The sequence below is a fragment of the Pseudophryne corroboree genome, chromosome 6, assembly GCF_028390025.1.
Source record: "Pseudophryne corroboree isolate aPseCor3 chromosome 6, aPseCor3.hap2, whole genome shotgun sequence".
NCBI classification, from domain to species: Eukaryota; Metazoa; Chordata; class Amphibia; order Anura; family Myobatrachidae; genus Pseudophryne; species Pseudophryne corroboree.
This window is the reverse complement of record NC_086449.1, coordinates 288,646,866-288,661,617: the sequence shown is the minus strand read 5'-3', so window position 1 is coordinate 288,661,617 and position 14,752 is coordinate 288,646,866. Positions and strand designations below refer to the sequence as shown.

General features: G+C 37.9%; 1 protein-coding gene across 1 annotated transcript in view; it reads right to left on the bottom strand.

Moving 5' to 3' along the window:
* UNC13C (unc-13 homolog C) overlaps positions 1 to 14,752 on the bottom strand; it is a 1,008,422-nt gene that overhangs the window by 991,786 nt on the left and 1,884 nt on the right. The window contains exons 2-3 of the mRNA XM_063926117.1: positions 9,079 to 9,105; positions 4,666 to 7,859 (exon numbers count right to left, since the gene is read on the bottom strand). Of these exons, the coding sequence (XP_063782187.1) occupies positions 4,666 to 7,663 (2,998 nt within the window). The 5' untranslated portion in view covers positions 7,664 to 7,859; positions 9,079 to 9,105. The remainder of the gene's footprint in view (positions 1 to 4,665; positions 7,860 to 9,078; positions 9,106 to 14,752) is intronic.

Genomic DNA, 14,752 nt, shown 5'->3' with positions numbered 1-14,752 from the left:
AGTCAATAAGTTTTCCCAGGTTTTTGTGGTAAAATTAGGTGCCTCGGCTTATATTCGGGTCGACTTATACTCGAGTATATACGGTACTTTAATAATGTAATGGTAGCATTATGTCTCCAGAATATCGAACAATTATTTTGTTGAGATGTTATTTCTCATAACATACTAACAGTCTACCATTTTATAATCCAAAGGAATCCAACCATTTTTTCATTCTATTTTTCCAATAGGTGGCGTTGTCACACTGCTAGTATATTTTCAGCAAGGCAAGAGATGCAGCAGCTTCCCATGATATCATTAAACTCCGGAACACAGTAGGAAAACTGCATGAACATGATGATTTAATGAAAATGCATATCCAGTTTTAAAAAACGGTTATTCAGCCACCATTGTTTATACTTTCCACTCCAGGCCATATCTGTAAATTGCATAAAACGTTATCTAATTTATTGTGTAGAATGCTTAAAGCAAAAATCAAATAATTATTGAATGTTTCACTAGCTTAGCAGTTATCTAGCCCGAATAATGTATTAGTGTAAGTACAGTATATACAGCCTATTCTCTGTACACAATAAATGTTATCCATAAGCTTTAATTGCTATTTCACAGTTACTTTTAGAAATAGCAAAGTACTACACAATTCAAAATACTTAGTGATTTTATATTTCGCTGTAAGTTTTTAACTTGAGAGGTTGTGGACAATAAGTAAGAGTAAATCGCCAGAGTACACTAAAACATTTACCCACAGGCTAAGTACTGAACAGTAAGTAGGTTGTTAGCAATTATGATTCATTCAGTTGATCTTTAAAACCCCCCACTAAATTCAGTTTCTAAACGTTTTTATATATACTATATAAACATGTCACTCCCTTTTCACATCAGATGAACCAGGACATCGTGCATTCAAAAGGTCTATTTTACAGCACGGCAATTAGCAAGCATTTTGCTGTGCACATACTGTAAATAAGAACATGTATATTTGACTTTTTATAATACTAACAAGCTTTTATAATCCTATCAACCATTTTCCCAAGCACAGTCTATGGAAAAGGTTTAGCTGCTGGGAGTGGAGACTCATACCGTACTCAAAATAGGAATCCGGTCAAGATGCCGGCAGACAGAATACCGAGGCAGGGATCCCAGCATTGGTTGGAGTGCCAATGCCGGAAACCAGACATGGATCAAAATATGATGCCAAAATACTGCCGGCACCCCGAACGTAAGTAAGCCGGGGCTCCTTAGTGTCAGGCCGCGGAAGGGTGGGAAGTGGGGGTGGGGGGCATGTGTTAAGTTTAGGCTGCGGGGGAAGTGTTAGAAGTAGGCTGAGGGCAGGGGGGGGGGACACAGTTAGGTTTAGGCTTCAAGGAATGGGGGTTAGGGTTAGGCACCACCAGGGAGGGTTAGGGTTAGGCTGCAGGGGTGGGAGGGTTAGGATTAGGCTGCTGGCAGGGAAGTTTAGTTTAGGCACTACTGGGGAGGATTAGTATTAGGCTGCGGGGTGGGTGGGGGGGTAGGTTAGGGTCAAGCTGCGGAAAGTGTTAGGTAGAAGAGGGTTAGGATATTTACCTCGCAGACATTGGGATCCTGCGCGATGGGATGCCTCTGTCAGTATTTTGACCACCGGCAATCCCAGTGACGGAGTCCCAATACCATCCCCCTAAATAGTATACAAGTCAATGTCAGTGGGACATATTAAACATTAGCAGCTCTGTCACAGCGATATCAATGATTTTACACTTACTGTGACAATATAAAAGATCTGCCATTAAAAGCACCGATTTGTGCTCCAACATTATTTTACTTAGCTTTACTAAAAATGGAAAGACAGTATTGATTTTTGGCCTGTTATTCAGAGATGTGATGACAGCACAGGTATCTCGATGGCTACCTCATGCAAAGACTGCTGGCAGGGTTACCCCACATGTTACTGTTGGTTTAAAGTCCTCTGATGAATTTGGCAAAGCAAAAATAAGCCCTATAATCGGTGAAAGCTACTATTATCATAAGCCAGTGGTTCCCAAATTGGGTGCCATGCAGAGTTGGACTGGGGCATGAAGGGCCACATCTTGTCGCAATCGCACCTTGTTAGGCGCGACCGCATGCACCTCTTAGAGGCGCCCGCGCCCCATTCACATGACTGGGAGCAGCAATTGCCGCAACTCTGCTTGGCTAGGCGCACGCGCTTGTTTAGCGCAGATATAGCCACGGTGAGGGTGGCCACATCTGTAACTGGACAATCAGAAGTGAATCCTGTCCCTCACCACATAACTGACCCTAAGGATGACATATAAACACAATCTACTTAATATTTGTTTCTGACTTTCTCAATAAGAAACTTTTGGCCATGGGGTGCCTTGAAAAAAAAAATTGTGATATTCTAGCATGCGTGATTCAAAAAGTCTGAGCACCACTGTCATAAGCAATAGGGTTTACCACCATTTCTTAGTAATATGTTCCTAAGAGAAATTCCATTGTACTGTATTTTCGCTGGCAGGACAATAAGATGAAAGTAATAGACTTATTCTATTCACCCTGCTGTCTTCACCAAGAATAAAAACAAGGAATACATGCCGATGATGTCTTTTTATTTATTAACTCTTCTTTCTAATATGCTTTTTGCTTTACTGAACCCAACTCGGGGCAAAGCATATAATTTTATGCTGTGTGTGTACAGGCTACCAGGAAACTTACATCACTGTAGGGGGAGATTTATCAAAGTTTGGAGAGAGATAAAGTACTAACTAATCGCATCTAATTATCTTTTTACAGGCTGCATTTGAAAAATGACAGGAGCTGAATGGTTGGTACTCTCTCTCTCTCTCTCTCTCTCTCTCTCTCTCCAGTTAACCTCTCTCCAAGTTTTGATAAATCTCCCCATTTCTGACTGGTCTTTCATATTTCTGGTTCTCTAACACTTGTATTGTGAAAGGACCACCATAAACCATTAAGGGGCCCATTTATTAATAATCGCATTTGCACTGCAATTAGCGCCCAAAATTGGAATGCAATATGCAATAATACTGGTCTACTGACCATGCGTAAGTTGTGGTCATTGCTGGCGATGTTGCTTTCAGCCCATAGGCTAGAGTGGCTAATGCCATCAGTAGATGAGTATTTATTATTTTATAAATGTTTATACCATATAAATACGAAGGTAAAACTTACAACATTAAAATGCCTCTTATTCATTTATTCCAGAGGGTTGGATTCTGTTACAGTAATCAAATTTATTAGCCTCAGCTGATAAAGATCAATAGTGTGTGAATGAATGTCAAAGCACTTATTATTCTAGTATCACTACAGTATGTCAAAAACATTCATTAGAAATGCTAGCCAATACTACAGTCACTTTGAATCACCTATGTTTCCATGAGGTCTAGATCAATCACATTGCAAATTAAAAAATTACAGTCATGGCGATAAAAAAAACCCCAAAATGTATTATTTGCAAATATATAAAAAATATGTTAATCAGTGCCGTGCTTGTATGAACGTACAAAACTCTGAATATCTCGTAATGAAGGAAATAGTAGGAGATCATTAAGAATAATGCCCTCTAAGCTGAATATTTATCTAAGTTGACCCTTGACAACTAAATTCATGGGTCAGTTGCCAGCAGCAACCACTGTCTGTCTCAACTGATAGTAGTAATAAACCATTAAGAAGATGGGCAGTGCTGACAACTGTAACACAGCTATGGTTGTCATGGGACATTGTGCCGGAATAAATGAGAATATTGTAGCATATCATTTACAGAGAAAAAAGTAGAATAAAACTTAATATTTTAATTACTTTTAATTTAAGAGGTCATCTAACAGACTGAAGTTTCCACTCAAATGTATGCGCTTTTATTTACTATCCCATATAGGTCAAAGTACTTGCTTGCAAATTATGTGTGTGAACATGTAGCAAAAATTCTGTCAAGGTGACAATTGTCATCTGCTAGGCAGCTTGATCTTAGCCCCAATTAATTATATTTAACAAACACATTTTAATTAAATCTAATATGTGTTGTAATCATGCAGTGAATGTTAGCATCATGAATATGTAAGAAATTTCATGTACAGCTAATTAACGCTAATGATTTTCAGCTAGAAAGTATTCAGAAAAACGATACAGTCATATACTTTACCTTTTCCAGAAATTACATATGGGAAGAAATCTAATATGTAATGACCTCATGGTAGATGTTTTTTTTTTTTAAATACATATTTATTTATTTATTTATTTATTTTTGTTTAACAGCCACACTATGGTATTAGTAGCTTGAAAACGTAATGCGGTATTGATTTTAATGGTCTGTAGACAACAATAATAAATATAACATATAAAAAAAGCTGAGCAACAGAAATTGGTGTGACAGAGACCCTAGAGAGTTATTTTGCTATGGTTATTTTTGCTACAGTAGCATTTTTCATAATACTTTCAAGACATTTGAATATTTAAAAATTGCAGCAAGCAATTATGTGGTATCATAATTATGGGATGAAAACATTCTGATATAATATGGCTTGTGGCCATCCTTCTTTTAATTTTAACAGATTTTGTACACAACTAAAATTAAAAATGTCTATCAATGTAAAATGTACAAATCTATTTTCAATTGTGTATTAGATTCAACATGTACATACCAAAAATACATTGGAAATAAATAAAGTGAAGTACCTCCTGCAAGGATTCTTTCTTCAAGATCAGCCATTTCTTTCCTGTATGCTTTGAAGGCAGCCTCTTTGAAGCTTGGCCGGATACGTCTTTTCTTTGGAACCTCGATCAGTATCTCGGGTACATTTTTGTTTTCATCATCATTCTCTGCCAGGTCATAATCTATTTCACATTCAGGTTGTAATATATCCTCAGGAGCCAAGTCATCAAAAAGAGTGTCGTATTCATCCATTTGTAGGTTGGCAAAATCGACGTCATATGAATTGTTTTCATACTCTTGGTAATCTTCGATCTGCTCAAAATTTTCATTTGTATTTGTTCTGTTTTCAAGTTTGGCAAGAACTTGTTCCATTACCTCTACATAATCAGCTCCATTGTCATTATCAGCTACAGACTCACTATAATTAATTCCATCATCAGCCTTGTAATAGTAGGGTTCTGTGTACACATCAGAATCTAGGGTTGTGCTAGACTCATTAGCAGTAGACTGGGACAAAGTCCGAAATCTGCCCATAAATGAGGAACCACTTTCATCATTGCCACTTAAACTCTGAGTGCTTTTATTCCACACAACTTCCAAGGCTGATTTAGCACGCTGAAGAGTAGAGCCAAACTTGGGAAAGCTGAAAGTCTTATCAGAAAGATCAATGCTGAGACGGCTATGCCACGATTTTGGTGGAGCATCCTCAGAGTCGTCACTTTGCAATTCGCTCTGACTACGGTACATCATGGGCATTCTTGATTGGTTCTGATAAAGTTCATTGGCATTTGTTTCACTATAGGAATCATATTCACCAGTCCACTGATTTTGTGCTACTGTGCATATTTCAGGGCAGGATGGAGAATTGCTATCTAGTGTGTAACTGTAGTTTTCCGTATTATATGGAAGTTCTGTACTTTGGCACTTTTCATAATGGCTTTCATGAATTTCCACCTGTTCATCTGTAGGACAGTTAACATTATAGGCAAAAGCGTGTTGTGTACATGTATCAAGACCAGAGTCTGTACCGTGCTCTAAATGATGCCATTCTTTCCAGGGTGACAGATCACCATGCAAAGATAGCTGAGAATCGCTATAGTGACTTCGATCTCCAGAAGCACAAAGTATTCCATTGCTGACACCGCTGTCAACAGTTTCAGTGTTCTCAATTTCATTTTCCTCAGGATAAGGCTCTGCTTCATTACTGTAAGCTTGCTCTTGTGAGTTTACATACCAGTTCGATGAATTGTCCTCTGGTCTTCTTTGCCACAGCTCGCGGTCAGAAGAAGACAACAGAGAACTCCCATTGGTTCTAATGAAATACTGGTTTTCAGAAAAATCTTCAGAATAGGATTGACATAATTTAGAAAAATCTGATTCTGAGCGACTCAGTTTTGGTGTGGAAAAATCTGTTTGTGAATGCCACAAGGGAGTCGAATCACTGTAATACATTTTGTTTTTTTCCAAGTTATCAGAACCTGGCGACTGAAAATTAAGATCTCCGTAATCATCTTTGCTTTTATATGTGGACTCATTGGATGTTTTGTGAGACTTTCTATTATGTGATGACTGCCCACTTCTTTTGCTTCCACTTGACTTCATCTGGACATCAGATTTAGAGACCACTGCATAACTATTCCTATTTATGTCAGGCTCTAAGTCTTTATCACTGTCATCATGAGATTCCCATTCATCATGATTAATCTTTGGCTCCATGGAAGAAAATTTCATATCCATACTCTCATATGTCTGAGAAGAAGGCAGGGCCTTTTCTTTTTTAACTTTCAAGTCATGTGAAAGAATATCTGTAGAAACCCCAATTCCAGTTCCCTTTAGTTTGTAACATTTTTTTAGAACTAGATCTCTATCTTGTTGTGTACCAAAATAGACAAGAATTTGTCTAGGCTTTGCGTTTGGACAGTCTCTTTGTTGACCGAGCCTGTGTGCAAGTTCAATTTTCATGCTGTTTTGTGCATCCAAGAATCCCATTTTTTCTATTAAAATTCTGTAAACAACATTTTCACAAACTTCCCCTTTTTCTTCAGGCACATTTAAAAATCTAAGACAGACCTTATTACCCTGGTGGCCTATCTGTTTAATATAATCATGGATATCTCTTGTTTCTCTTCTTGACTGTACAAATCCTGTCCGTAACTGCTCAATTTCACTTTGCACAACTTCAACGCTGCTAGAAATTTCATCAATTGATTGCTTTAGAGAATTGACGTGTCCCCTTAGCTCAGAAAGTTCAGTTTCAATTTGACTTATGCCTTGCAGTTCTTTAAAGATCATTTCCATGACATCATGTGTTTGGCTTATGCAACCGGTTGAGCTAAAGCCAGGTTCTAGTGTATTGGTTTTTTGCTGACGGACTGTTCTGTCTAAAGACTTGCTCCGTAAGCCCCATGTTTTTTTCCATGTGCTAACTTCAGAATCTGAGGATACACACTCTTGACTCTTCTTCCACTTTCTAAGTTTGCGTAAAGCACCCATTTTTAGACTGTGTAATGTACGTTCTCCATCCGAGCTTCCGTCAGACGGAGCCAGGCTATTCATGCTTTTTCTGTTGCGTCTCACTGGCATGGTGTGTGATGCGTATTCCTTGGTTGTACTACCAGCCCTTGTTTCACTTAATGATTCAGAACATGAACTATCAAGAGAAGATATTTCTTGAAGTGCATCCTCATTATTATTGCCAACTAGAATAGGATTTTTTTGTAGCCCATTTGCAATTGCTACTCTATAACTGAATGTTGGAGAAAGTGAAAACTCCTTCTTCACATTATCCTCTTCAGTTGATAAATTGCAGGAAGAAGAACACTTGGCAATTTTTTTGACTGTACTTTTTATGGTCGTTGAAATATTTGGATTCTTGGATAGGCCAAATTGGGAAATTTCCTGATCCTTTTTGCTTGGACTTTCTTTCTTTTTTGTAGGATTTCCCAATTTCTTTGTAAACATTCCTTTGCAAATCTTATATATATGAGAGAAGATTAGGCTCTTTAATAGGGCAGAAACCATCAGGGGAACTTTATATTAACCTATCTTCACGAAAAATATGACGCTGGCTCCTGAGAATTATTTGTATGTCCACAACACATACATACAGCTGTGTAGCAGAACCGAACACACGTGTACTTGTGTTACAAATCAAGTCCTATGGCAGGGCCACATAAGCTCAAATGGCCACTCTGCTTCTCATGACTTCTGGATGTTTCTGCAATGAAGGGAATTTTAGTATCATAACTACAGTAGTTACAGTAAACTGATGATTAGTGAATGATGAAGGCAAACTGTAGACATAGCATGCAGGACAGACATCTTTATAATGCACAATGTATGTCTGCTGGTAATTCATTCAATAAGGTCCGATAACACACCAAGGTTTGGTTAAATCTTAATTTTAAACAATTTCCTTGAAAAGTAACAATTAGCCATATCAAATAGTTTTTTGCAATAGGATCCTGTGTTACACTGTAATAGCCAAAAAAATGAGCCTAAGTGTTTTGTTTCCATTAACAGTAAATAGTCCAAGATTTATGGATATGTCAAGTTGGACAAACTAAAATCACAGACTTTATTCTCAACTGATTTGGCTGCCTGTAACTGTTATACTATACTCACAGCTCAACATCAATAAATGGCCATCACTACTGTACCTTTCTACAGATGTTCATCTCATAGTATTAGGTCCTTGATAGATTTTTCTTTGACCTTACAGTATCTTCCTTTTTTTCTTTTTTTTTTTCAAAAAAAGTGTGATGGTGGAAAAAGTAAATCATTCAACTCGATTTTGATTTGGTTTGTTATACCATGTCAAATAAGGGTGAATTGTGTAAAAAGTTTTCAGTTTAAATATTTTATTACAGTTAATGACCCATCATTAAGACCAACGTCAGTTCTACTATTTCCCAGATGTTTTTTCAAAACACTGGAATTAAATTAATATTAAGGTTTCCCATATATATCATTTTGACGTATCTTGCTTATGTAGTAAAAAGTAACAATACAAAGTACAGTACTTTAATGTTTCAGTGCACAAAATAGGTTTCCAATAGTTTTTTTAGACTTAAAATTGAGACATGTTTGCCGCAAGAATCTTGCACAGTCCATTACACTCAACACTTCATGTTATGTGCCATCTGAATTCAATAAAAAAATACTTATATTTATGTACTAATTTGTAGTCTTCTGGTGTGATTAACTGGAAAAATGTGGTATATGGAAAACAAAAATTAAGAGTATTTTTTAAATCCCATTTTTAAGCTGAAAAGAAAATGAACTATTACAAAGTGCAAATGCTGTAAATATCTTACACACATTAACTATCAATGTCTCAATGTCACTGGTTGCTTAAGCAAAAGATGAAAACATTAGTGTATTTCTTCATTTGAAAATCATAAAAAGTTGTGGAAATAAGAACGGTATGTACGTACATTTTTAATCTTATCCAGCATGACCACCTGAAAGCCAGATCACAAAATAAGTGTTACCAAAAAATGCCTATTCTGACAGAATGAGAAATAGAAATTATTTTTGAGTTGCATATAATAATGGACACTTTATGGATTACTTTATATAGTAATTAGTGGAGTACGCTTTATGACCAGTAACTGACAAGCAATTGTGCTACTAATTTAGCTAGAATTCAAATGATAGGAGACCAAGTACATTGCACTGTTACTGTTCAAATGCTCCATTTACCGGTACTTATTTTATTATTATGCTTTATTCAGGGTGTGATACGCATTCCCGGCACAGAGAATGCCAGCGGCATCCCACTTTTCATTATCCTGGCAGGTAGTAAGTATGCTACCCCTACCCATCTCCCCCTATCCCTCCCTACCTGATGTCTAACCCTAAACCCTCTCCCCGCAGGCTAAACCCTAACCATCACTCTTTAGTGCCTAAACCTAACTGTTAACCCTTACTGCCTAAACCTAACCCTCCCCCTTACTGCCTAAGCCCCTTTTAGTGCCTAACTGCCACCCCCCCCCCCGCAGCCTGACATCACCCATAAGTTCCTAAACCTAACTGTTCCCCCTTAGTGCCTAACTCCCCTTTCCAGTGCCCGACCCATACCATCCCTCACCACAGCCCAAGCCTAACCACCACCCTGCCAAACCCCGTTCACCACCCACTAGTGCCTACATCTACCCCCCCCCCTGCAGTCTAACCCTAACCCGCCCCCAACATACTTACGATCAGGATGCCAGCAGTCGGGTTTCCAGCGTCGGCAATAAGAGCGATGTCGGGATTCCGGCGCAGGGATTCCAACTGCTGGCATCCTGAGTGCCGGAATGCTGATTATATCCCATTATTTATATAGAGCAACATATTACAGAGAGAATGTTTAGCCAGTCACATCAGTCCCTGCCCCAGTGGAGCTTACAATCTATATTCCCTTTCACATGGACACACCTAAACACACACACAAGTTCAATGTTTTGTCAGAAATCAGATCACCTATTAATACAGTATAATTTTATTGTTTTATTTCTTCCAATAGAAGGTATTCCTTGATGTGTGTGGGATGTGTGTATTGATTCACCTCATATTGCATCTTCATGGAAAAAAATTATTTTGGAGAAGATTTGTGAAACCTAAAATGTACTAAATGATAGATCTGATAGGCTGCTATGGCCAACATCTCCACTAGTCCTCTTTAAAAGGTTTGTTAAGTCTCCCCCTTAGTATTTTGGGACAAAATGTCTGAGGATCAGGGTGTCAGATTATACTTTCATGCATGTTTGATGGGAGAAACCATTAGTTTAAGAGCAAAGTAATAGTTGCTTGGAAGTTGAAGTGGCCTTTTACAATCTTCCACCATGCTAAATTTCTTATGTACGTGAAGCACCATCATTTGGTATGGAAAAGGCATTTCCCAAGGTGTTAAGTGGGTGTACACTTTGCTATTTGCATTAAAATAATATTTACACATTTGCTATTTAATTGAAATGAAACAATGGGGAGAATATCTTACATTTCAGTGAGGATGTTCCAGATGAGGTAAAACAGTCTTATTCAGAAAATCCTATGTCCCAATCATTCTGATTAAAAGTCACAACATTTGTACAATTGCAACATGCATTGAAAATGGACCAAGTCAAATTCCAGTTTCAATAACTTTTTCTCCAATACCCATTAAAAATTATAATCCTGATGATTATTTCAGTGTCCTGTCCCCTGATGCAGCAATGTTAATAATAACAACAATAATAATAATAATAATAATAATAATAATAGCACTGATCTTTGTAAGGCCCTTTCTCACTGGTGTAAAAAATCTGCACTTGACTTGTGTTTCTAACTGCATGTGAAAATAAAACTAATTCTATTATTTGTGTTTATATGTGCATATTAGTATATTTGTGAATTGTTTTTGGGTTGATGCATGCTGCTTTTGTGCCCAAAATATCACTGTTCTAGAAAAATATCTTGGTTTGCAATGTATCATGGAGACCCTAAATTCTCTCCTCTTTGTACAAGCAGAAGCTGGGGCACGTGGAAGATGATAGGGAAGGTGGTATACGCTACTTGATTTTGTTAATTTATTTATGACTCTTTCATGCAAATAAATAGAATTGCCAAATCCTCCTTCTTCTCCTACTGTGATAAATGTGAATTTCACTATTAAGCGTGTGTGTGTGTGTGTGTGTGTGTGTGTGTGTGTGTGTGTGTGTGTGTGTGTGTGTTTTATATTATTCCATTTTTGTCAAACTTGTAGATATTTATATAGGTAAATGTATGCAGAGCATATCCAGACGCTGACTATAAATGAGGTGCAAATTTTCAGTTCTTCAAATGGACAAATTATGGTGTTCCTTGCTGTGTGCGGGACAAGTATATTATTTCACTTCATATTGCATCTTCATGCACAAATGTGATTTTTTTTTGAGTCTTGGAAGAAGACATTTTGGCAGTATTTGGGAGTTCAGATAAGATTTTCACTGGGTGCTCTACATGTAAGCACACATGCTGGAAACATCATTGAAATGAATGGGCTTTTGAAACTAAATCTAAATCTCTGTAGTGTTTGCCGACACAACGCATGCAAACACATCAAACGTTTATGTGATATATACTTGCTTTTTTTAGGACAAACATCTCTAGTACAGGGATTAAGAAGGTGATGACTGAAACAAAATGAGAATTTTAGGAAGTGGGGGTTTAAATCAGTTTTCAGCAATGTGTTGAATGTGTGTATATATTGTCAAGAATTATGGGACAGTAACTTTGCAGATTGCATCTCTGTTTGCTGCGAATTAAATACAGTATCTATGATGTTGGTGGCCTTGCCAAAGAAGTGGTCTAAACCCTGGAAACTAACAGCCATCACTGACAATTGAATTGCCCCCTATGCATAAGATACTGTATAAGGTGTGAAATAATAAACCAAGATATATTATTCCGGGACAAATACTGATTTGTACATGTCTGTAAATGGGCCTGATTGAGAGATGTAAGCAAATGCATCCACAACTGTATGTATATTTGTATGCAGCAGCTGAGCGCAAACATGCAAATGCTGCTGTTGCCTGGATTTGTATTAAGACGCCCACAAACAGCTTTGCAGATCCCAGCAGCTGTATACAAAGATGCAGCGTCCATTGCAGATCGATTATTGAAATTCTGAGTAGTCCTAGCACAGTATGGCTGAAAGGGGATCAGTACGAGATCCCGCCGGACGGGATCCCGGTGGTCGGAATACAGACACCGGGATCCCAACCGGCACAATCCCGACAGGGGGTGAGTGCAATGCAGCCCCTTGCAGGCACGGTGCCTCGCTACGCTCGGCACACTAATTTATTCTCCCTCTATGGGTGTCATGGACACCCACAGAGGGAGAATATGTTGGGATTGTGTCGGTCGGGATCACGGTGTCGGTATTCCGACCGTCGGGTTTCCGTCCGGCGGGATCTTGACCGCATCCCGGTGAAAGAAGGGAGACGCTGCAGCCATTGTAAGCAGTAACATTCCTCTAAAGCGGTCACGACACACCTGCTTTTTTGCCACCACTCCCTTATTACATCACCCACATGGTCCCCGTCAATCACTTTGCAAATAAATTCTCTCTGCATCCGCCATCGCGGGTCACATGCGCAGTGTGACTTAGATGCATGCGCAGACTGCTGATAATCACTCAGTTTGCGTACATCTCTGAATCAAGCCCAATATTCATACTAGAGATGTTGGGGGTCATAAAGGTAATGAATTTGGTAATGAAAGGTCAGTTATCTTTTACAATAACCTAGCTGATGCATCTCTCATTGGACTGAAGCATCTCCTCAGAGCTGTTGCCCCAGTGGCCTAAACACATAGCTACATCACCAGCATGGAAGTGGGGGTGGGGAGGCACTATGTCAGAATGTGAACTGGGGGCCCTGCAGAGACTTTAACAAGTTACAGTAGCTGCACTTGGAGCCCCGCATACCTTAAACTGGTTCATTAGCAATTACAGCTTGCTCTCAATTTTTTCTCAATTAATGAATTCTCATTGCATTGAGTGTATATACAGTATAACTGCTTCCTGCTTTAGCACCTGTACCGTGTAAGAATGTGGAAAACCTGACAATGCTAGTCTTACTTATTAGTTACAATATATTATATGGCGCATTTACCTTTTAGATAAACAGCCATATCATGTAGTTGTCACATAGTGCTCCAACCATACCATCTCAGCTTTACCATGCTGCACTTCAATTGACTTAGAATGGAGTGTGCTGCATTAGTGACACAGTTCAGGACACTTGAACAACAATTGTCTAACAGAAATTTGCTCCATCAGCAATTACTATTAGTTTAGGAATAGGTACACTTTCAAAGCACTTGTCAAAAGAATCAGTTATCAATGGTTTTCAAAAGAAAAAATATATGTTTTTTTTTTTAAATCTATGTTATAATGCTGCTATAATATTGCATCTCTTCATTACAGTGCTGTAGGCAATAACAATTGTTTGCACCCAGTATGTCTATTAGCCAACTGCTCTCCGACCAGGAGGGCCAATTGGGGTATTCCTGATTCTCCTGCTCCCATGTGCCTCAGAACAGAATTAATGTAGACTCACAGTTCTGCAATGTTAGTGATAAACATGAATGTGTGTGATGCTTTAATGATGAGAACACATGGGTAAAGTAGTTAATGAATATTCATGTTCTCAACACTTCTCAAGATCATAAAACTGGTGCTTGTCCCTTTAGACTGTGGAGATTTGTAAGTAAAGTGCATTATATTTTTTTAATTGAGGTTTCTTTCTTTCTTTCTTATGAATAAACCGGACAGGTCTACACTAAAGTAAGGTTTTGATTTTCTTTTTAGCTAGGAAATACTACTGTGTCATTAACTGTTAACCTTTACGACATGCCACCAGAATTAGATTTACACTTATGGAAAGGGAGCAAAAACAGTAGCAATATTTTATGGATTTCATTTTTCACACTCAGAAAAATCCTTTTTTGTACTTTTTTTTGTAGAATTTTCAATACAACAGGTTCTTAATTTATAAAACAAAAACAATATACCTGTACACAAGGCTTACAGTCTTTAACAATCTACACACAAACTCACCAGTACTCTTAACATAAGCTTTTGATTTAATAACTTTGAGGACTTTGCATTATAAACATGCCTACTGTATACTACTACAATAAATTGCTTAAACATCTGTCCAGCATTCTGTGCAGGGAAGTTTTAAAGCTCTAACTGCTGCATATCTCCATAGGCTTTCTTTCTAGAACACTGTTAAATGCAAAATACCTTACAACTTGTCGATATTCCACTGTCTTAATAAATATTATAAGTACATTTATGGAAAAATTAAAATCTTACTTTTCAAAAAATTTGAAAAAATTAGCTATATGTTTGTATAGTCATAACACGCAATCATCTTTCCTTGTACATTGATTAGCTCCAGAACATTACAGTGGAACATTATCAATCACTTCTCATTTTCTGTAAGATTGCTGGGATTCCCACTTTCAGATGAGTTAAGTTAAAGTGAAGGGACAGCACAGCCACATTAATGCCTGCGGATCATATTACATCAGGCAAATCCAATCTGGATTCTTGACCAACTGAATACAGATGAGCTTTGGAAGATTGGATTTTGA